General features: G+C 39.4%; 1 protein-coding gene across 1 annotated transcript; it reads right to left on the reverse strand.

Moving 5' to 3' along the window:
• Nucleotides 1-496: 496 nt before the first annotated feature.
• Nucleotides 497-25,142, reverse strand: rbm17 (RNA binding motif protein 17). Its single transcript, XM_034163491.1, is given in 14 exon segments — nucleotides 497-762; nucleotides 14,072-14,144; nucleotides 14,241-14,339; nucleotides 14,550-14,575; nucleotides 14,578-14,622; nucleotides 19,459-19,509; nucleotides 19,819-19,970; nucleotides 20,303-20,444; nucleotides 23,109-23,159; nucleotides 23,347-23,459; nucleotides 23,733-23,899; nucleotides 24,128-24,244; nucleotides 24,371-24,511; nucleotides 25,018-25,142. Coding segments are annotated over 13 exon segments (1,263 nt in total). The 5' UTR covers nucleotides 24,494-24,511; nucleotides 25,018-25,142; the 3' UTR covers nucleotides 497-658.
• Nucleotides 25,143-25,510: the final 368 nt, after the last annotated feature.

A 25,510-nucleotide genomic window follows, 5' to 3' on the forward strand; every position in this document is an offset into this window, starting at 1 on the left:
TTTGTCTTAGCACGTCTGTTTTTTCCTCTACAATCTGTTGGCCGATCAGAATTAAACCGTCTCCGCTGGGAGCCTTTCTGACAGTTATTCAATGGCCCTTTGGTGCACTTACATAAGTTCTGAATGAGGCTGAGTTCAGTCTCCCACCGCCCTCCTCATAAACCTTCTGGGCTAAATTAAAATTATTCAGATCCCAGGATGTTATTACTGCTAAGGAACCAAGGTCACATCAGACTGATGAAGAATAAACTGTTTGTTGGATATCTTATGCACCACAAAATAATATATGCATGTTCCCAAGAATTTTTTTTTTTAGCAGAATGGAGCATCTATTTTGAACTTAGAAAATCAACTGCAGCACAATCAGCATTAAAAAAATAAAATTACACATCCTGACCGCAATCTACAAAAATATGAAACTCCAAAACATTAAAGATTATAAATTAAAACATCCTTATAATGTCACAGTCATACACAAAGAAAACACATGAGCAGACATTGTTTAAATCATTTATTTTGTCTTGGAGTACTGTTTTTAAAGCACAGTACAATGCATTGTACTACACACAGAAACATCACTTCTACTCAGGAATATAAAAAAGGGGGTTTATATACAGAAGAGAAAATGATAAATGTTCTTTGTTCTATTTTCCAGACATCACACTTGTTCACCAAGGTCCAAAATCCGAAACTTGTCCAAATTGTAGAAGCAGGCCTTGACAACTCGCCCACCAAAGTAACGTCCATTCAGATCAACCACAGCTAAAGAAAGAGAGAAGAACGACTGGTTTGAAAATGGAGATTTTTTTTTGTTGATTAATGGAGGCTTTTTACCTGACAGCCTCCATATTTATTTTTTTTTTTTCAGATTTGTCTCACTTAATGGTCTCAGATATACTAAAAAGATTTAATGTGAGATGACACAAATTCAGTCAACAAAATAGTCTTTTAGCAATAATTTACTTAAGATAAACATTATCCAAAAGCAGTGGTGGGCACAGATAACCAAAAAATTAACTTCGATAACAGATAATCTGATAACTGAAAAGTTATCTTTGATAAAGATAAATTGATGAACCACCCAAAAATGTATTGGAAGTTACAGATAACGATAAATTCCAGTATTGTCTCTGATACATTTGCAACTGCTAACAAGCTAAACTTGAGTTTTAACACCACAATCGCTTTTGGAAGCATACAAAGTGACATAAGACTCAAATAATGAGTCAGCACTTCTATGTTTGAACATGCTGCCCCCTTTTGGAAGCTACACGGCTACAGCACCCTGAGAGCAGCCACAAAGCCTAACTCTCTACCAATCACGATTCTCCGGTCAGGTCTTGAAAAATAAAGGCATCCTGACTTATGGATTTGTGTGAATACTGATAGAATAACTCCTGTCTAATATAACTAATGTCAATTCTGTCATTTGTACAAAGTTAAAATATAACATATCTTTTAATGTTGAATACTGCATTAATTCTGAGGTTTTGTAACAAAACAGATCGCAAAGGATTCTGGGTAAATGTGCCTCTGCTAAACACTGATTGGTTCAGTCATTCATTATGTAAACCAACACGTTAATGTGACGTGTGTTGGTGTTTACAGATAAATGTGCTTTTGTAAAATATTCCATCTTTTATTTGTAAAAAACTGGCATTTTTATGGAGCCCTGGAAGTGTCATTGCAAAATGTTTTGCATGTGGAGAGAATGTGCGCTCTTATTAGTGCCGTGCGCACGTTTTATGATGTATTGTCTTGACACATAAATGTTGGCTTTATACTGTGCAAGTTTTGGCACTTTTTCAGATGATTTTTCATTTGTGTGAGAAATTTTTGAACCAAGTTTCAGGTTAATCGCACGTCCTGCATCGTGTAGTGTACATGGAGTAACAAGCTGCGTTCAACATCTCACGACCACCTCCTGATCGCCGATCGTATGGTCGAATGAAAATCAAACCTGTTTGATATCATTCTGGTCTGGCTGCTGAAGAGCTACAAGCATCCAACCTCTCGCACTGTGCCTGTGCAAACACAGCAGAGCTGTCTTGTAATGTTTTTTGTTGTTGTTTTGTTTTTAAACTTAATTTGTTTAAAAAAAAAAAAAAAAAAAAAAAAAAGCCATTTGCAAAGCCAAAAAGTTGATTTGACAACCATCTGATATAAGCGGGGTCAAAATAAATAGAACACTGCCATCTACTGGTGCCCAGATGCTTAGTACTTAGGGCGAATACTGCCATGAACACTACTGGCCAGTAGATGGCAGTAGAGGCCTTGAAACTTGCCAAAACAAAATTCCATTTAATCCGTTTCTGCTACATTTAAGATGCATGGAATTTAACAAACGGAAATACAATAAGGTCTATAAACCCAGAGAATATATTCACGAGAGTTTTAGGCACTAGAGTTTAATGCTGCTGTCCGTGAAGCCTGAACAGAGTGTCTGAAATGCATTTGTCCTGTCGTGAATGTACTGAGATTACCCATAATGCACTGCTGGGCACAGCATGTGCTCACAAAACCTTAAAAATTAGTACATTACTTTAAAACTAAAACATATATCTGATATTTTCACTTTATAAAACTTCAGGCATGACAGTAATTTTAAATAACTTGTCCAAAATTAATTTGGTTAAAATTTGAAAAAAAAAATGTATGCCTCTGGATGACTTGGGTGATATTGCCAGCCTATCAGTATGGTGTTAAAGGAAATTTTTTTTTTTTTTTGGTCACCAGTTCTCCTTTGTCTGCAGAGGGTAGAGTGGTTTCTCCTGAAACTAGCTCACATCTGTTTGCAGAGGATAGAACAATACATCTCTTAAAAAACTTTCAACAGGTAGGTCTCAACTGATTTTATATTTTAAAAATGCTTGCTGCTGTTCAGCTTCGTTTGCTACGTTATCAGTCTAAAAGTTATCGGACAACAATTCATCGGAAGATAATTAGTCCGATAATGGTTTTTAAAGTTATCTAAAAAGATAATCCGATAATGAAAACATTATGTCCGATAATTATCTGTTATCGGATTATCGGAAGTGTTCCCACCACTGTCCAAAAGTAAGTGGACCTCAGTCCAACAACTAGTGCGTCATTCATGAGGCAGATGAAGTATCTTCTCCAAGGACACAGACAGGCAGCCTGAAGCAAACACACCAAGAATCGAACCCTGGTCTCTAGATTAGTAGGTCAACTACTACGCAAAACCCGGATGACCTTAAGGAAATTAAGCTCTCACTGCAGGATGGGAACCACTGCTAACCAACAGGTTTAGAAAAGATCAACTGTATATTAAAATATGTTTAAATATCAGAATTTATTGTGACAAAGGAAACCAGAAAGGGGAAAAAAATTCAAGCAATCCAATCTTCAGATGCTCTTAATTATAACCAAGAAATGATTAATGACTGAGATGTTTGTATAATATTCCATTATTGGAACACTATATATCAGGGTGAAGGTTTGCCTTTGATCATACGCTCCATCTCTTGGTTAAACACGTCATGCTGCAAAAAAATATTATATTAAGTGCAGCTAACATATATACAAGTCGAAAGTTTTGCCTGAGAACAAGTAATCAACAAATCAACTCGGAAAATGAAAAACAGTGTTTTAGTGGCGTCATCAGATTACAATTCAGAGAAAATTTAGATGTTGTGTCTTGAAGATGAGACTGCAGGTGCCAAAGCAGCACACCGAGATCTGCAGTGTTCTTTCTGACCAAACCAGTCACCAGTGAATGATCTCAGACACGTGTATAAAACTTAAAAAAAAAAAAGGGTTAATGCAGTACTTAAATAAATAAATATGGGTAAATTAAAAAAAAAATCAACTGAGTAGGAACAAAAATGCCGAGTGCTGATGTAGGACATAGATAAGTTTGGTGTTGACATTTAGCTGTCAGTCTCTCCTCAGCAATATGTGACACTTGTTCTCAACTTGTTTAGCTGGTCCTGTGACTCGTGTGTCAAAAAAAACAAAAAAACAAAACTGCAATACGGCTACTAGGTGGTACCTCGGAATGAGGTGCTGTCTGATCCACATTCCAAAGCAGAAGGTGGCGATAATGCATCGATTAAGCTGGATGCCAACCACCATAGTAGTAGAAGAGCTGAATGAAGATGTGCTGGGTCTTAGAGAAAGCATGGAATTCATAAATCATGTTCCTCACCTGAACGACTACACTCTTGAATGGCGAGCGGTAATAATAATAATCATACACCACATTCAACTTGTTTGCATATTGTGGGATAGTAAGGAGGACAGCTAGACTAAGGTAAAAATTTTTGGGTTTATAAAATGTACAACCCCTGGCAATAATTATGGAATCACTGGCCTCTGAGGATGTTCATTCAGTTGTTTAATTTTGTAGAAAAAAAGCAGATCACAGACATGACACAAAACTAAAGTCATTTCAAATGGCAACTTTCTGGCTTTAAGAAACACTATAAGAAATCAGGAAAAAAAAAACTGTGGCAGTCAGTAACGGTTACTTTTTTAGACCAAGCAGAGGGAAAAAAAATATGGACTCACTCAATTCTGAGGAATAAATTATGGAATCACCGTGTAAATTTTCATCCCCAAAACTAACACCTGCATCAAATCAGATCTGCTCGTTAGTCTGCATCTAAAAAGGAGTGATCACACCCTGGAGAGCTCTTGCACCAGTGGACTGACATGAATCATGGCTACAACACCAGAGATGTCAATTGAAACAAAGGAGAGGATTACCAAATGCTTAAAAGAGGGTAAATCATCATGCAATGTTGCAAAAGATGTGGGTTGTTCACAGTCAGCTGTGTCTAAACTCTGGACCAAATACAAACATGGGAAGGTTGTTAAAGGCAAACATACTGGTAGACCAAGGAAGACATCAAAGCGTCAAGACAGAAAACTTAAAGCAATATGTCTCAAAAATCGAAAATGCACAACAAAACAAATGAGGAACGAATGGGAGGAAACTGGAGTCAAAGTCTGTGACTGAACTGTAAGAAACCGCCTAAAGGAAATGGGATTTACATACAGAAAAACTAAACGAAAGCCATCATTAACACCTAAACAGAAAAAAACAAGGTTACAATGGGCTAAGGAAAAGCAATCGTGAACTGTGGATGACTGGATGAAAGTCATATTCAGTGATGAATCTCAAATCTGCATTGGGCAAGGTGATGATGCTGGAAGTTTTGTTTGGTGCCGTTCCAATGAGATTTATAAAGATGACTGCCTGAAGAGAACATGTACATTTCCACAGTCATTGATGATATGGGGCTGCATGTCAGGTAAAGGCACTGGGGAGATGGCTGTCATTACATCATCAATAAATGCACAAGTTTACATTGATATTTTGGACACTTTTCTTATCCCATCAATTGAAAGGATGTTTGGGGATGATGAAATCATTTTTCAAGATGATAATGCATCTTGCCATAGAGCAAAAACCGTGAAAACATTCCTTGCAAAAAGACACATAGGGTCAATGTCATGGCCTGCAAATAGTCCGGATCTTAATCCAATTGAAAATCTTTGGTGGAAGTTGAAGAAAATGGTCCATGACAAGGCTCCAACCTGCAAAGCTGATCTGGCAACAGCAATCAATCAATCAATTCAATCAATTTTTTTTTTTATATATAGCGCCAAATCACAACAAACAGTTGCCCCAAGGCGCTTTATATTGTAAGGCAAGGCCATACAATAATTATGTAAAACCCCAACGGTCAAAACGACCCCCTGTGAGCAAGCACTTGGCTACAGTGGGAAGGAAAAACTCCCTTTTAACAGGAAGAAACCTCCAGCAGAACCAGGCTCAGGGAGGGGCAGTCTTCTGCTGGGACTGGTTGGGACTGAGGGAGAGAACCAGGAAAAAGACATGCTGTGGAGGGGAGCAGAGATCGATCACTAATGATTAAATGCAGAGTGGTGCATACAGAGCAAAAAGAGAAAGAAACAGTGCATCATGGGAACCCCCCAGCAGTCTACGTCTATAGCAGCATAACTAAGGGATGGTTCAGGGTCACCTGATCCAGCCCTAACTATAAGCTCTAGCAAAAAGGAAAGTTTTAAGCCTAATCTTAAAAGTAGAGAGGGTGTCTGTCTCCCTGATCTGAATTGGGAGCTGATTCCACAGGAGAGGAGCCTGAAAGCTGAAGGCTCTGCCTCCCATTCTACTCTTACAAACCCTAGGAACTACAAGTAAGCCTGCAGTCTGAGAGCGAAGCGCTCTATTGGGGTGATATGGTACTACGAGGTCCCTAAGATAAGATGGGACCTGATTATTCAAAACCTTATAAGTAAGAAGAAGAATTTTAAATTCTATTCTAGAATTAACAGGAAGCCAATGAAGAGAGGCCAATACGGGTGAGATATGCTCTCTCCTTCTAGTCCCCGTTAGTACTCTAGCTGCAGCATTTGAATAACTGAAGGCTTTTAGGGAACTTTTAGGACAACCTGATAATAATGAATTACAATAGTCCAGCCTAGAGGAAATAAATGCATGAATTAGTTTTTCAGCATCACTCTGAGACAAGACCTTTCTAATTTTAGAGATATTGCGTAAATGCAAAAAAGCAGTCCTACATATTTGTTTAATATGCTCTTTGAATGACATATCCTGATCAAAAATTACTCCAAGATTTCTCACAGTATTACTAGAGGTCAGGGTAATGCCATCCAGAGTAAGGATCTGGTTAGACACCATGTTTCTAAGATTTGTGGGGCCAAGTACAATAACTTCAGTTTTATCTGAGTTTAAAAGCAGGAAATTAGAGGTCATCCATGTCTTTATGTCTGTAAGACAATCCTGCAGTTTAGCTAATTGGTGTGTGTCCTCTGGCTTCATGGATAGATAAAGCTGGGTATCATCTGCGTAACAATGAAAATTTAAGCAATACCGTCTAATAATACTGCCTAAGGGAAGCATGTATAAAGTGAATAAAATTGGTCCTAGCACAGAACCTTGTGGAACTCCATAATTAACTTTAGTCTGTGAAGAAGATTCCCCATTTACATGAACAAATTGTAATCTATTAGACAAATATGATTCAAACCACCGCAGCGCAGTGCCTTTAATACCTATGGCATGCTCTAATCTCTGTAATAAAATTTTATGGTCAACAGTATCAAAAGCAGCACTGAGGTCTAACAGAACAAGCACAGAGATGAGTCCACTGTCCGAGGCCATAAGAAGATCATTTGTAACCTTAACTAATGCTGTTTCTGTACTATGATGAATTCTAAAACCTGACTGAAACTCTTCAAATAGACCATTCCTCTGCAGATGATCAGTTAGCTGTTTTACAACTACCCTTTCAAGAATTTTTGAGAGAAAAGGAAGGTTGGAGATTGGCCTATAATTAGCTAAGATAGCTGGGTCAAGTGATGGCTTTTTAAGTAATGGTTTAATTACTGCCACCTTAAAAGCCTGTGGTACATAGCCAACTAATAAAGATAGATTGATCATATTTAAGATCGAAGCATTAAATAATGGTCGGGCTTCCTTGAGCAGCCTGGTAGGAATGGGGTCTAATAAACATGTTGATGGTTTGGATGAAGTAACTAATGAAAATAACTCAGACAGAACAATCGGAGAGAAACCAAATACCTAACTAACCTAATACCCAACTAACCAAATACCGGCATCACTGAAAGCAGCCAAAGATAACGATACGTCTTTGGGATGGTTATGAGTAATTTTTTCTCTAATAGTTAAAATTTTGTTAGCAAAGAAAGTCATGAAGTCATTACTAGTTAAAGTTAATGGAATACTCAGCTCAATAGAGCTCTGACTCTTTGTCAGCCTGGCTACAGTGCTGAAAAGAAACCTGGGGTTGTTCTTATTTTCTTCAATTAGTGATGAGTAGAAAGATGGCCTAGCTTTACGGAGGGCTTTTTTATAGAGCAACATACTCTTTTTCCAGGCTAAGTGAAGATCTTCTAAATTAGTGAGACGCCATTTCCTCTCCAACTTACGGGTTATCTGCTTTAAGCTACGAGTTTGTGAGTTATACCACGGAGTCAGGCACTTCTGATTTAAAGCTCTCTTTTTCAGAGGAGCTACAGCATCCAAAGTTGTCTTCAATGAGGATGTAAAACTATTGACGAGATACTCTATCTCACTTACATTGTTTAGGTAGCTACTCTGCACTGTGTTGGTATATGGCATTAGAGAACATAAAGAAGGAATCATATCCTTAAACCTAGTTACAGCGCTTTCTGAAAGACTTCTAGTGTAATGAAACTTATTCCCCACCTGCTGGGTAGTCCATCAGAGTAAATGTAAATGTATTAAGAAATGATCAGACAGAAGGGAGATTTCAGGGAATACTGTTAAGTCTTCTATTTCCATACCATAAGTCAGAACAAGATCTAAGATATGATTAAAGTGGTGGGTGGACTCATTTACATTTTGAGCAAAGCCAATAGAGTCTAATAATAGGTTAAATGCAGTGTTGAGGCTGTCATTCTCAGCATCTGTGTGGATGTTAAAATCGCCCACTATAATTATCTTATCTGAGCTAAGCACTAAGTCAGACAAAAGGTCTGAAAATTCACAGAGAAACTCACAGTAACAACCAGGTTGACGATAGATAATAACAAATAAAACTGGTTTTTGGGACTTCCAATTTGGATGGACAAGACTAAGAGTCAAGCTTTCAAATGAATTAAAGCTCTGTCTGGGTTTTTGATTAATTAATAGCTGGAATGGAAGATTGCTGCTAATCCTCCGCCCCGGCCCGTGCTACGAGCATTCTGACAGTTAGTGTGACTCGGGGGTGTTGACTCATTTAAACTAACATATTCATCCTGCTGTAACCAGGTTTCTGTAAGGCAGAATAAATCAATATGTTGATCAATTATTATATCATTTACCAACAGGGACTTAGAAGAGAGAGACCTAATGTTTAATAGACCACATTTAACTGTTTTAGTCTGTGGTGCAGTTGAAGGTGCTATATTATTTTTCTTTTTTGAATTTTATGCTTAAATAGATTTTTGCTGGTTATTGGTGGTCTGGGAGCAGACACCGTCTCTACGGGGATGGGGTAATGAGGGGATGGCAGGGGGAGAGAAGCTGCAGAGAGGTGTGTAAGACTACAACTCTGCTTCCTGGTCCCAACCCTGGATAGTCACGGTTTGGAGGATTTAAGAAAATTGGCCAGATTTCTAGAAAATGAGAGCTGCTCCATCCAAAGTGGGATGGATGCCGTCTCTCCTAACAAGACCAGGTTTTCCCCAGAAGCTTTGCCAATTATCTATGAAGCCCACCTCATTTTTTGGACACCACTCAGACAGCCAGCAATTCAAGGAGAACATGCGGCTAAACATGTCACTCCCGGTCTGATTGGGGAGGGGCCCAGAGAAAACTACAGAGTCCGACATTGTTTTTGCAAAGTTACACACCGATTTAATGTTAATTTTAGTGACCTCCGATTGGCGTAACCGGGTGTCATTACTGCCGACGTGAATTACAATCTTACCAAATTTACGCTTAGCCTTAACCAGCAGTTTCAAATTTCCTTCAATGTCGCCTGCTCTGGCCCCCGGAAGACAACTGACTATGGTTGCTGGTGTCCGCTAACTTCACATTTCTCAAAACAGAGTCGCCAATAACCAGAGTTTGATCCTTGGCGGTGTGTCGTCGAGTGGGGAAAAACGGTTAGAAATGTGAACGGGCTGGCGGTGTACACGGGCTTCTGTTTAGAACTACGCTTCCTCCTCACAGTCACCCAGTCGGCCTGCTTTCCCGGCTGCTCGGGATCTGCCAGAGGGGAACTAACGGCGGCTAAGCTACCTTGGTCCGCACCGACTACAGGGGCCTGGCTAGCTGTTAGAATTTTCCACGGTGCGGAGCCGAGTCTCCAATTCCGCCCAGCCTGGCCTCCAAAGCTATGAATAAGCTACACTTATTACAAGTACCGTTACTGCTAAAGGAGGCCGAGGAATAACTAAACATTTCACACTCAGAGCAGAAAAGTGCGGGAGAGACAGGAGAAGCCGCCATGCTAAATCGGCTAAGAGCTAGTAGCTGCGCTAAGCTAGCGGATTCCTAAAACACGCAAGTGAATAATGTGTAAATAATTAGAGGTGATTCAGCAGAAGGGAGTGCTTTAGTTAAGGCACGTGGAGATTACACTGGGAAACAAATCGTAATCTAGATAACTAGATCAATCTAACTGCGCAGATTAAACAGCTAACAGATACAGAAAAACACCGCTGTGCTCCGGAACAGGAAGTGATACAATACCGCAGTGAGAGCCAACCACCAGTAGAGGCAAGCAAGAGCAAACTCAGAGAAAGTTGGAGCCAGAGTGATGAAGAGTACTGTTTGTCACTCATTAAGTCCATGCCTCAGAGACTGCAAGCTGTTATAAAAGCCAGAGGTGGTGCAACAAAATGCTAGTGATGTGTTGGAGTGTTCTTTTGTTTTTCATGATTCCATAATTTTTTTCCTCAGAATTGAGTGAGTCCATATTTTTTTCCCTCTGCTTGGTCTAAAAAAGTAACCGTTACTGACTGCCACATTTTTTTTTCCTGATTTCTTATAGTGTTTCTTAAAGCCAGAAAGTTGCCATTTGAAATGACTTTAGTTTTGTGTCATGTCTGTGATCTGCTTTTTTTTCTACAAAATTAAACAACTGAATGAACATCCTCCGAGGCTGGTGATTCCATAATTTTTGCCAGGGTTGTATAATCAATTAAAAAGCTTATTTGGATTTACTGAGAGAAACCTGTAACGTTACATTTTCATCTGTTCAGTGGTGACAAGAAGCAGGTGACACTTGAGTTGTTTGTGCCTCATACTTTTGTGTTAATTAGCTGGTTAGTCTCTGCTGGCTAACGTGGTGTTTGCAGTAATTAACTTCATTATACTTCTTGTTGCACGAAGCAGCATCACAATGTTTCAAAAATAAATGTAACTTACAGAGGAATGTGTTTTTTTTGTTTGTATTTTTCCTCTGCATGATTCGATTTTGAACAAATGCAACAAATATTCCAGTGCAACACATATAGTCTGGAAAATGTGGCATACAGTATTGCACACATCCATGGATGCTTTATTTTAGTGCGTTTAAGACTAATTGTCACAGGTGCACAAAGTCTTCTCACAGCTGCTCCTTTTACCGTGACTGCATCAAAATGAACAGTTATCACTTAAACATGAGTCATCGTAACACAACATCACACTTGTGTAAACTTTGGAATTAATCTGTGCCTCAGCTCATTGAAACGCACGCTGGGACTCTTCTAATACAGTGAGGAAAATAAGTATTTGAACACCGTGCGATTTTGCAAGTTCTCCCACTTAGAAATCATGGAGGGGTCTGAAATTTTCATCTAAGGTGCATGTCCACATTGAGAGACATAATCTATAAAAAAAAAAAAAAAAAAAATCTGGAAATCACAATGTATGATTTTTAAATTTATTTGTTACGTTACTGCTGCAAATAAGTATTTGAACACCTGTGAAAATCAATGTTAATATTTGGTACAGTAGCCTTTGTTTGCAATTACAGAGGTCAAACATTTCCTGTAGTTTTTCACCAGGTTTTCACACACTGCAGCAGGGATTTTGGTCCACTGCTCCATACACATCTTCTCCAAATCTTTCAGGTTTGGAGTTTCGGCTCCCTCCAAAGATTTTCTATTGAGTTTAGGTCTGGAGACTGGCCAGGCCACTCCAGGACCTTGAAATGCTTCTTACGGAGTCCCTCCTTAGTTGCCCTGGCTGTGAGTTTGGGGTCATTGTCATGCTGGAAGACCCAGCTATGACCCATCTTCAATGCTCTTACTGAGGGAAGGAGGTTGTTTGCCAAAATCTCGCAATACATGACCCCATCCATCCTCCCTTCAATACGGTGCAGTCGTCCTGTCCCCTTTGCAGAAGACCACCCCCACAGTATGATGTTTCCACCCCCATGCTTCACAGTTGGGATGGTTTTCTTGGGGTTGTTCGCATCCTCTAAACATGGTAAGTGGAGTTGATTCCAAAAAGCTCTATTCTGGTCTCATCTGACCACACGACCTTCTCCCATGCCTCCTCTGGATCATCCAGATGGTCACTGGTGAACTTCAAACAGGCCTGGACATGTGCTGGCTTGAGCAGGGGGACCTTGCTGCCCTGCAGGATTTTAAACCATGACAGCATCATGTGTTACTAATGTAATCTTTGTGACTGTTCTCCCAGCTCTCTTCAGGTCACTGACCAGATCCTCCTGTGTAGTTCTGAGCTTTCTCAGAATCATCCTTACCCCACAAAGTGAGATCTTGCATGGAATCCCAGACCGAGGGAGATTGACAGTCATCTTGTGTTTCTTCCACTTTATAATAAATAATCATAACAGTTGTTGTCTTCTACCAAGCTGCTTGCCTGTTGTCCTGTAGTCCATCCCAGCCTTGTGCAGGTCTATAGTTTTGTCCCTGGTGTCCTTAAGACAGCTCTTTGGTCTTGGCCATGGTGGACAGGTTGGAGTGTGATTGATTGTGTGAACAGGTGTCTTTTATACAGGTAACAAGTTCAAACAGGCTTCTTAAAGAAAAATTAACAGGTCTGTGTGAGCCAGATTTCTTGCTGGTTGGTAGGTGTTCAAATACTTATTTGCAGCAGTAACATACAAATAAATTATTAAAAAATCATACACTGTGATTTCCAGATTTTTTTTTAGATTATGTCTCTCACAGTGGACATGCACCTAAGATGAAAATTTCAGACCCCTCCATGATTTCTAAGTGGGAGAACTTGCTAAATCGCAGGGTGTTCAAATACTTATTTTCCTCACTGTACTAGAAGAGTCCCAGCGTGCGTTTCAATGAGCTGAGGCACAGTAGCTGAAGCACTCACTGTAACTACGTCACCTGTCGGAAACACTCGAGTACTTTGTTTTGGGAAGTCTCCGTAGCTGTTTGCTGCAAATGCCGTATACTTCGAAACCGGTCATGGAAGTACACAAAGTAATCCCGGTGGATCATCGGATGGCCAGTAACAACCTAAATCTAAACTGTTATGATTTCAGTGCGACATGTCCTTTAAACAGCTTGCCAACTCTGCAAAAATAACTCGCTGATGTTAGCTTATTAATTAGGTCCATTATCAGCTTCAATAGCGAGGCTGGTGTATTTGTTTCAATTACATGTTAATTCCCGATTTGATAAAGTTATTCTTAATATTATGTTATCCTGAATTCAGCAAAGACCTGTGACAGTTTACCTTCTCTTTCAGTCACTCTTCAAAAACACACCTAGCACATTAGGGGTCTTTGCTCCTCTAAAATGCAGATGCTTCCATTTTTTCTTCTTAATAACACAGATATTTTCACACTTCTTTGGCTATGACATACAGCTTATGGCTATGCAAAGCTCACGAAGGCAACAACGTGGATTAACTCTATGTGACTCACATCAGGTTTGTTTACAAAGCTCAAACTGTCAAAAAGGAAATCTTGACATTTTCAAACTGCACTGTACCATGAAACTGGTAATCAGAAAATGCCTGCTGTCTCTATACTGTATCACATTTCCTGCATTTGGGTGTTTAATTGTATGTGTATAAAGACTTGTGGAAATATAGGCTTAAAGTCACACAGAACTTTGGAATGACAGTTTTCTGGGCTCACTGGCAGAATAATGAATACAGGACTCTTGTTGCTGTGTGGTGACCGCTGACCTCATGACGTAACCTGTTTTACCACCTATAGGCATAATGAATGTGGTCTAATAAAATACTCCAAATATATTCATCTTTGACCACCTGTCCCGCTTTCAAAGACCTGTGATGTAAGTGCAGTTCTTCAGGGCTGTTGGAACAGATATGATGCAACTCCCCAGGGTGTCAAGTTGTACCTTCCTGTTTGATCTCAGCTGACCCAATTTGAATGGGACACACTTCCACCCACATTAATAGGGCAGTTATGCAACAGCTGGTTTAAAATAATAATAATCTGATGACTAGCTCCTTGTAGCAGCCTGTTGCCTGTCAGCCATTTTTTTTCAAACTGCCACACTTCAAGAAAACAAACAAGTATCGCCAAGTAAAGACTGACAACTGCAGCGAGTAAACACCATGAGACAATAACAGACTTACCTTTGATGGCTGACTCCACCCTCTCAAACTCCAGAAATATCCTGACTGCTTCTTCATCAGGCACCTCTGCAATCTGAGGAGGACAGGGTGTTCACACGGATGTCTGGTCTGAGCCATAAAATACTTCTTTGGGGTACTTTACTCCAGAATTGAGATTTATTTCACGTACCTCAAATATGACACATTTAACCACTTTGCCGTATTTCTCACACTCTTCTTTTGTCTCTCCCTCCAGGTCTTCATCCACCTCTCCTCGACCCACCATGTTCTAGCAAACAAAGACAAACGTACGGTTTTCGTGCATATGATCAACAAGCTTACTGATGTTACTTTCATGTAGAAACCGCCACTTCATTTCAGGCAAAAATAAATAAAAGTCACAATGAGGCATGAGTGTTATCAGACAGTGAATGGAATTATATTTCAAGTTTGCGATATTTTCAAAAAACAGAATTTAAAAATAAACACAAAGACATACCCTGAGCAGAACCACTTTAGTCGGGTTTTGAGGATTTCCGTGAGCGGGTTGGCCTCTGACTTCTTAGAGTCCACTGTTTGGATGAAAAAGTCACATGGCATTTTTTTTTTTTTTTTTAGATCCTTTAAAGAATATTTACTGTCTGCTGGCATGCTGGATGGAGCAACAGGAGGCTTATTACAAAACATATCATTCAAGATTAATTCAATGCCTGAAACAAAGTAAAAATAAATAATAATAATAATAATTATATATATATATATATATATATATATATATATATGGGTGATTCTTAGACTACGGGCACTTTTATGTCCCTTGATCATATTTTATGAAAAAAAGAAAAAAGGGGAAATTTCACACTTTTATAGTTATCTTTACAATGAAAGTGTTTTAAGAAATTTGTCCTAGTAGTCTATGATGACTTTTTCACCTTTTTTCAGCATCATTATATGCAAATATTGCCGTTTTGTGCCTGTCCCACACCCAGACTTATGATCTTCAATGATGAGAATGAATAGTAAAAAATGTTTTTTTCTAATGTTTTAAAATATCTCTGAATAAAATATCAGTAAAATAATCAAAACATAATTGGGGTATTCAATGTCATACAAGTGTTGTGATTTTTTTAAACGAAATGTAGTTGTCCCACACTATTGCCGTAATTTCCACCACAACAATAATGTCCCTTTAAAAAGTTTGTATGAAAGATTGTGTGGGTAGTTTCTATGGAGATAAACGGTGACATCAGAGCACATGTATATAGCGCCAAATCACAACAAACAGTTGCCCCAAGGCGCTTTATATTGTAAGGCAATGGTGTGGTGGAAATTACATTTACAAGGCCAATAGTGCCCGTAGTTAAAGAATCACCCATATATATATATATATATATATATATATATATAAATCACTGGATATTTATTTCTAAGCTGTTGAGTGAAAAACGCAGTCCTGTGGTTGCTGAGTCAAGATGTTATCTCCAGCTTCTGTCAACACACCAGGCTGCATGACTTACTGATACCACATATTTTATTATGATTGTCTGCTTGGGTCAGTCAGGTTTCCTGTGACATTATACTGACCTAACCCCCAAAGCTCAGGGCCACCAGGTCTGAAATTAGTTGCAATTCTAAACTGATTCTTCAGCCATAATGCAATCTAAAGTTTAGTCACTTTATATCAGGTGGATTTAGTCAAATATTTCACTGACATAAAAATAACGGGGAAAAGGAAGGTCCAGAATCTAAACATTCAACAGCATGAGAAGAGAAGGACAATAACAGCTGCAGCTACTAAGTCTGAGCTGAAAATAAATAACAGCATGCTTTGGTGTTTTTCCAGTTTTTCAATGATGATCTGACTCAAAGCAGGGCTGGAACAACCATCAGGTAGAAATCAGTAAGTGTAGACATTAGGAATGTCCCAATACTTACATTTTCAGAGATATTGCACTTACACAGAGCATGATGTAAACACATTAAAGCCTATCCAATGTACATGGTTGATAATTTAACAGCTCTGCCATTCATTAAGCTGCATCTTCAATCGAAGCTGCTCCTTGAAGTTTTATTTTTAAAGTAAACAGACTTTTTTATATGGCTCATCAATTTCACTTGGTGCAGAATTATAGTAGTAAAACTAGGATACTTGAGAGTAATATTGGGGGAAGCATTCCAACCCTTTGCCCCTTTGGTTACACAGCTGCTCAGTCTCTTTTATCAAGAGGAAAACAAAAACTTGTTTATTTATGTGGAAAGCGCTATGTGATTCACTGGTAAGAAGGGTAAATCAGGCACGATCCCTCACAAGCTTGGACTTATTTTAAGCAAAGGAAAGCAAAAATTCATCTTTAAAATTTGCACCACAGGTGCGCTGGTTGTTCTTGCTGTGTCAGCAAAATGCTATGAAAGACAGTGAGACTAACGTATTGTTCATGATCTGTGTGAATAAAATAAGACTTGTGTAGATAAAGTGAAGGAGAGTGTCACTGTACTTTTAAAACATGCACCGCGGCTCTATGGTGAAGTCAGCGGCAACAGTTAGCACTGCTAACTGCCTGGTCACTCTCCTGGCGCTGTGCTTATGTAATGAAATGAGAGGGGATTCGGTGAATCGGCTTTAATTATCATATATGACCTTATATATATATTATATATATATATATATATATATATATATATATATATATATATATTATGCAATAGCCAATCACAGATTAGCCTTTCTGACCATCATTTACCTGTATTTTGGCAGGCTTGGCACCAGAAAGTTATGTTGGATCCAAAGGGATCCAAAAAGGCTAGGACCAAAAGTTATATTGGATCAGTTCCCACTGACCAATAGCGTTAGAGCTTACTGCCAACAGCTAGCCAAGCAGAGCGCGGCATACAATTATTCATGAGATGACATCACTAATGACATAGCGGACGTCAGGAACTAGCTGACAGACGCTGGTTGAAAAAATGGCAACAAACATGTCAACAACAGCAGAAAATCGCCTGCCAGCGAGGTTTGCTGAGTTCAGAGGAGGAACTGGTGGAAATATAGAACTCCAAGGATGCCAAAAACACTAAGGTGGACAAGCACGCTACTGACGTTTTAGAAGCATTCATATGCTGTTCACAACAAAATAAATTGATCTAATTTACTTGACTCTTTGTTGTTTGCTTAATTTGGGAGGGGGGTGGAGAACATAACTGATGGATGGCAAGTCGTCCAACACAGAGAAATACTGGATGAAGAAAAGTTATATTGGACGAGGCGTAGCCAATATTTCTCTATGTCGGACTCCTTACCATCCATTATTTGTATAATATACACACACATACATATATATATACATACATACACACACACATATATATATATATATATATATATATATATATATATATACACTCAACAAAAATATAAACGCAACACTTTTGGTTTTGCTCCCATTTTGTATGAGATGAACTCAAAGATGTAAAACTTTTTCCACATACACAATATCACCATTTCCCTCAAATATTGTTCACAAACCAGTCTAAATCTGTGATAGTGAGCACTTCTCCTTTGCTGAGATAATCCATCCCACCTCACAGGTGTGCCATATCAAGATGCTGATTAGACACCATGATTAGTGCACAGGTGTGCCTTAGACTGCCCACAATAAAAGGCCACTCTGAAAGGTGCAGTTTTATCACACAGCACAATGCCACAGATGTCGCAATATTTGAGGGAGCGTGCAATTGGCATGCTGACAGCAGGAATGTCAACCAGAGTTGTTGCTCGTGTATTTAATGTTCATTTCTCTACCATAAGCCGTCTCCAAAGGCGTTTCAGAGAATTTGGCAGTACATCCAACCAGCCTCACAACCGCAGACCATGTGTAACCACACCAGCCCAGGACCTCCACATCCAGCATGTTCACCTCCAAGATCGTCTGAGACCAGCCACTCGGACAGCTGCTGAAACAATCGGTTTGCATAACCAAAGAATTTCTGCACAAACTGTCAGAAACCGTCTCAGGGAAGCTCATCTGCATGCTCGTCGTCCTCATCGGGGTCTCGACCTGACTCCAGTTCGTCTTCGTAACCGACTTGAGTGGGCAAATGCTCACATTCGCTGGCGTTTGGCACGTTGGAGAGGTGTTCTCTTCACGGATGAATCCCGGTTCACACTGTTCAAGGCAGATGGCAGACAGCGTATGTGGCATCGTGTGGGTGAGCGGTTTTCTGATGTCAATGTTGTGGATCGAGTGGCCCATGGTGGCGGTGGGGTTATGGTATGGGCAGGCGTCTGTTATGGACAAAGAACACAGGTGCATTTTATTGATGACATTTTGAATGCACAGAGATACCGTGACGAGATCCTGAGGCCCATTGTTGTGCCATACATCCAAGAACATCACCTCATGTTGCAGCAGGATAATGCACGGCCCCATGTTGCAAGGATCTGTACACAATTCTTGGAAGCTGAAAATGTCCCAGTTCTTGCATGGCCAGCATACTCACCAGACATGTCACCCATTGAGCATGTTTGGGATGCTCTGGACCGGCGTATACGACAGCGTGTAACCAGTTCCTGCCAATATCCAGCAACTTTGCACAGCCATTCAGTGGACCAACATTCCACAGGCCACAATTGACAACCTGATCAACTCTATGCAAAGGAGATGTGTTGCACTGCATGAGGCAAATGGTGGTCACACCAGATACTGACTGGTATCCCCCCCAATAAAACAAAACTGCACCTTTCAGAGTGGCCTTTTATTGTGGGCAGTCTAAGGCACACCTTTGCACTAATCATGGTGTCTAATCAGCATCTTGATATGGCACACCTGTGAGGTGGGATGGATTATCTCAGCAAAGGATAAGTGCTCACTATCACAGATTTAGACTGGTTTGTGAACAATATTTGAGGGAAATGGTGATATTGTGTATGTGGAAAAAGTTTTACATCTTTGAGTTCATCTCATACAAAATGGGAGCAAAACCAAAAGTGTTGCGTTTATATTTTTGTTGAGTGTGTGTGTGTGTATATATATATTAATGCCTCGTGCGGCCTGATTCTGATTGTGTCAATCAGATCGGGACATCCCTATTAGATATTAATGCTACAATTATTACTAATTAATTCTCATTATTATTAAGAATCATTAACTGAGATGTAACAAAAAATAAATACATGAAACCATTTTCCCATATGACACCTAATTATTAAATTGTCATTAAAAAACAACCTCCAAAAAAAAAAAAGAAAAAAAAAAAGAGAGAGACATGGGGGCAATTGCAGTTGCAACCGAAACACACAGACAGACAAAAGACATTGTAAACAAACTTGGACAAATAGTGAATCAATGCATGAAATTATGTTTTGTGTAACAAGACTCTAAGAGGGCAAGCAAAAAAGAGTGGAGGCCAACCTGCAGAGAGTACTCCGGGCAGCTCGGCAGCAGCTGCGTGGCTCGATCCGGCTGCTCAGACAGACACACACACACAAAATGGAAACGTAAAGGATTTGCAATCTAATGCAAAGTGAAACACACTCAATGCTGAAATAACACTAATAAAGTAATCACTCACTAAATGGGAGATGTACATGGAAAGATCAACACGAGATGAAACTACAACTAACCAACTATAATGCAAATAACTAATAATACACACCAGAGGGCGCTACAAGAAACAACAATATCCTTGTTTTAAACCTTTGTCATAATATGTAACAGAAATCTTGAGAAAAATGAGAACGGTGGTCAAAGAAAAACTGAAACAGCACATACGTTTTTCAGCGGCGTCACCGATAATGATCTTCCCGCCTCTCTTGCTGGTCTTCTCCACAGACAGCGCCGTGCTCAGACCCTGCTCGTGCTTCCCCAGGCCCTGGCCTTCTCTGAAGCCGTACTTCTGCATGATCTTATGGGCCACTGTACCTCTGACAACAGATGATCATAATATGTAAGTATAAAGGAAATATTTGCAGTTGGAAACTAGCTTAAGCAGAAGAAACCTTCTAAGCGATGACAGAATCTGATGGTTTCACTGAATTGCATGCATCACTGGAACTGCTTGTAGTATAGCAGTTCGATGGGTTTGACCACTCCTGTTCTACACATCTATCAAATACTTACTGTTACATCATAATTAGGTGTAATAAACGGCTCAAATATGAATTCTTTTAATTCCCAAACCGATGAATGAGTTCAACCTGTGGAATTTCTAATGTAAAAACATCAACTGTCTGCACGCTGTGTGTGTTTCACCCACCCCATGTTGGCTAGGAAGGAGCTCGCTGGCAAAGGCGGAGAGCGTGACCGGTCTGTATCCTCATATATGGGGGGAGGAATGGCTGCTTTGGAGCCTCTGGCAGGACGACCCTCATCCTCATATGAATAAGACGACGAGCCGACTGCAAACAGTAAACGCATCAGAAAGGCACAAGGTCAGCACGAGACGATGCTTTTTGTCGTCTGCTTGCATATAAATCACACTGTGGGGTTCCCAATTCACTTTTACCTGTTGAGGTTTAGAGTTTAAATATTAAAGACAGAATGGTGACAGCAGCTCTGAGACGCAACAACAAAAAAAAGCATGGAACAATGCTTCCCTCTGCTGGACAAACTGTATATTTCAAGAAGTAAAACTCCCCTTTATTTGGGGGTGGGTCCAATTTTACCCCCCAAATCTCACACAATCCTAAAATTTTATGCCAGTTTTGTTTCACAAAGGATGAGATTAGGCAGTCGGATTTTACTGACAAGTTTAAATCGAGATCAAGACAACACATTTTCTCTCCTGCCTACAGTTGCTGATAGGTTATATGTCATTTATTTTACTTTTTTAATTTGTGAAAGTGTGGCTTGGTTTGTGAAGCACTTTGTTCTTCCTAAAGTAAAATATAAATCAAATTACTACTACTGTTATTACATTTAAACATACTTTACTATATCATGTTTGGCTTCTATGTTAAGTTGGCTGGTTTGAAAAAGGTCAGATGTTAGTGTGTTAATTTGACATATACAAGGAATGTGAATTAATTACACTGATGGTTCTAAACATTTAAAGCTTAGAAGAAGCAGTTTAACCCCACTAACCATCTGTATGGACAACAGCCTGTTTTACCGCTGCAAGCAGGTGGAGTTTAGTTTTAACTAATATAACAGTATTGACAGAACCGGAAACTGTAGACTAAAATTCTGATGGTATTTTTATCCATCAGGACGGTATCACTATTATATTGCAGTGCACACCTGATCCTGACTAATAGCAGATGATAAACGGGGAAGGGCCTGACTATTATGTGGCTGGGTGATCGCTAGGGAAAACAAGGGGCTGCATAGGTTTCTCTATGTACACCTAGGAAGCATCCAGCATAAAACTTGCACCAAGTCCTCAGGTTGATCTCTACTAGATCCACAGAGGCAACCTCAAGCAACCAGGGCAAGCTGAAAGCAAAATATTGATAACTGAAATGCAATTAATTTTGGAGAAACTATCAAGAGCTAGCTAGATGTTAAAAGGACACCTGAAGAAAACCCCAGCTTCTATCTTTAGGTCTCCATTCAAATTCACTCATGATGCATGGAGGAGACCACGAGAGAGGAGCTCCAATGGTTTAACATCAAGTACACCAGGCCACGCCTCTTTATGTGAAGCGAGAACAAGCCGTTACAAGTGGTAGATGCTGTCGTGTTAACTAGTAATTGTGACGAAGTGAGCCAGTGGTGACTTTAATAATGGCCATGTATCCACCAAGCCTCTGCAGTAACGGTGAAAATTTTATACAAGTTACAGTTTGTCACTAAATAAAAAGCAGTTGCTCATGCAGGGAATTAAAACAAACAAAAATCTTCTGACTGAAAATTTTTTTCAGAGCCAAATCATAAGCTGTTCATCTAGCTTATTATAGAAAGTCACATGACTGAATTAAGCAAGCCTCCCATAAAATTCCCCACATTCTCAGTTTCTGTTTAATGTTTGTTGAAAGTACAGGCTTCAACCTATGTACCAGTTTTTAACATTTGTTGCTAGACTCAGTAAAACATGAATAACGATTAATAATTTTCACCAGGCTTTTTCCTGAATATTGTGTAAATGTGTGGAGCGACGCATCGTGTGATCGCTTCGTTCGGTACACACGTGAACGGGACTTCTCTCCCTCTTTCCTCCTTTTTGGCTGGAGCAATAACGGGGGGGGGGGGGGGGGGGGTGACAACTTTCCCTTTATCATTTGGTGGAAAATGCACTACCTAAGCCAAAATGAAAATGGTGACAGACTTCCCCTTTATCATTGGTGGAAAAGGCATGACGTCAACCAATGAAAACCACTGACCCCACGTGGGTGGGGATGTCAATCAGATTGAGAAGAAGAAGAAAAAAAAAAGCCTCCAAAGACACTGCCTCCAAGTGGTCAACAGGAGGAATGAGTGTCAGCCTGTGATGTCCAACACAGGACAGAGGTCTTGTTTTTGACAGGAACTGATTTTCTGAGTAGCACAAATATATTTGTTTGGCATCTTATTGCATGTAAATAGTTTTACCCCCCCCCCCCCCCACACACACACCACACACACACACAAAAATGCCTGAATAATTTCCTGCATTTAAATGTAAACAGTTGTATATAACTTTGTTTTTGCTATATTTATACATATGTTTTTGAAATTTACAATTTGTATTTGCATTCTAAGTTATAAAAATTGTTTGTTAATGGTTTGTTTGTTGTTTTCACAGTAAAACAAAAAAATCTATTCGGATTTGATGTTTTTCTGTGAATTTAGGTTCACTGTTTTAATACAGTATGCCAGAATGAAAGAAAATCTGTAAAGTCACACAGGTGAGGTTGTGCTGAAGAAAAATTACACCAAACAAGGCAAAGTAAACTGTTTTCTAAGGTATATGAGGGTAAAGCCAAAAGTATTCAAAAGCCTCTAAATATGCCCTGGACTCCAGAGGGTGCTACTATACATAACATTTTAAATATATTTGCAGCACAAGTATCAGATTGTCTGTCGTTAGACTCTGCTCAGATGCCAAATAAACTGAGTGTACTATTCATAAACATCTAACTCACCATCTCTGTCCACAAGGGATGAAGGAGGAGCGATGGCTGCTCCGCCCATACCTGAGAGAGTGAGAGACAAATTATTATTAGTAGTTTGAGCAATTTATTGAGAGAGAGAGAGCAGTGAGCTCTCAGTTTAACTTTGAGAATTTTTGAGCATCAACATTTTTAATCTGATTTGTGTCCAAACATCGCAATTAAATATACCATGATTCGATATTCCACAACACTGAGGGCAAATACTGACTTCGTTTCCGACGCTCTTTCTCATACTCCTCTTCATCATCCGACTCGCCCTCTGCTGTTGGAATGCGAGAGAAACCACTTGGCGTTCCACCCTCGTGCCTATCCTTCCTCTTCCTGTAACAAAGTTCGACAGTTATACAGGAATGTTGTACTTATGACAGCAGGCACACACTTAACTTTCTTACAAACCGCTATTAAAGAATATAGAATTACTGTAGCAATCCCATTATTGTTATACCATGGCATGCAACAGCAGATGCATCTGATAGTCGCGTATTAGCACTGAGAAAATGACAAACGCTAACTGCTCAAATGCTCCTTATGACAAATTATCTTCTTGTGCTTTTACATCAAATCCTGTATGAGCTATGTTAAGTGGTGTCGTACTTTTCTCTCTCCTCAATCTCCTTCTGCCGCTCCTGCTCTCTCTGCCGCTGCCGTTCTTCACGGTGTCGTTTCACCACCTTCTCATAGTCATTGGGAAACATGGGGTCATACTCATCTGCCAGCGGGATTAGCACATCACCGGATGAGAACCCAATGGGCGCTGCATCCTGCAGCATGCGCAATCACACAGACCAAATCATAAGCACCAGATAAACAACATTTACCAAAGTTACAACTCTTTTGATGAAAAAGTTATATTTTGCACAAGTATGTATGTATGTATGTATGTATGTCAACACTTAATTTACTTAAAAAATAAAAAAATAATAAAAAAAAAATCACACAGGCCTAAAACTTTTAACACAATGCATTTTTCCAAAAGTCATGAAACAGACCTTCAATCCAGCAGCAGCATGTGGAGGAGTGTCTATGACCTGTCGATCATCGCTGGAGCCTCCTCTCTTCAGATCAATAACAGGAGCCAGGACAGTGGCCTGCTTCACCCGCTGTGTCTACAAACATGTGCACATACAATGTCAGTGAACGTTTTCCCACAGGTTTTAATAGTGTTTGATTAATGTTTGAAAAACTTCAAATTTAGTTTCTATGATGACATTTTCAGGATTAAAGTTGTCTACCTTGGCCTGTGTCAGAGCCGCTTTCTTCACTTTCAGCTGGGACTGCAACAGTTTGAAGTTCTTGGACCAGCCTTCGGTTTTGGTGTCACTGGCACCCACACCGAGGTCATCATAAAGGGACATCGCTGCTTGTTAGTGTTTCTGTTGGTAGGGGAAAAAAAAGGGGAGGAAAATAAAACACATATTACAACTATTTTATCTTCAGGGGCTAAAAGAGCAGCATTCAGTTATTCAGTTTACAACACTGCTGACCAGGTTATTGGAAGCCTGTTATTTTTTATTTAGAAATTCCACAAAAGATGTGCAATAAAATAAATGTTAAAACATATGCATATATAATACATTTATAACGGAATTTCAAGGATAACAAAAAAGTCAAACGACTTATTTTCATTCTGGTCCTTTCCATTGTGGATGTTATTTACGTCTTTAACAGATTAACTAATTAAACATAGGCTCGTCATATCGTTCCGAATTTAAGATTTTAAACTTGCATATGTGCAGCGATAAACAGGCCAGGACTAGAGACAAACGGCAATGCTAATATAAGCTAGCTAGCTGCCGGCTAACATCTTCTATTTCTCATCATTATGCAGACATACAAAATATTACGTCATGTTATTAAAGTAATCTTGCTTTTAACCTACCGGCGTTAGAAATATTTGAGCATTTACTTCATGGAAAAATATATACAAGCACATTCGATTTAGCACCGTGCTAGAAACGACGTTGAAGGTAACTGCGTGCGCAACAACAAAAAAAGGAGACGACGAACAAGATCGGACAAGTTCTAGCGCCACCTTTCGCTTGGAGGACCATAGTACTTCATCCTAGTACGACTGAAAAAAGTTTAATGTTGAGACAAACTTCATCGACCCAAAGCAACTATAATGTAAAGAAGGCATTGGGATAAACAAGTCGAACGTCAAGAATCTTCCCCAGAGATTTTTTTTTTTTAAATCTTGGGTAGATTTTACTGTATGAAACTACAAACATTGCAGGGGCATAACCAGAGGTGGTTACAAAGGGCAGCTACCCAATCTTTTATTTTAAAATTTTAAATTTAAAATAAGAGTGAAGAGCTCCTGAGTTACTACATGATTCTGACTAAAATTCGAATTAGTTCTGATACTGTGCGAG

The sequence above is a fragment of the Thalassophryne amazonica genome, chromosome 22 (genome assembly GCF_902500255.1).
Source record: "Thalassophryne amazonica chromosome 22, fThaAma1.1, whole genome shotgun sequence".
Taxonomy (NCBI): Eukaryota; Metazoa; Chordata; class Actinopteri; order Batrachoidiformes; family Batrachoididae; genus Thalassophryne; species Thalassophryne amazonica.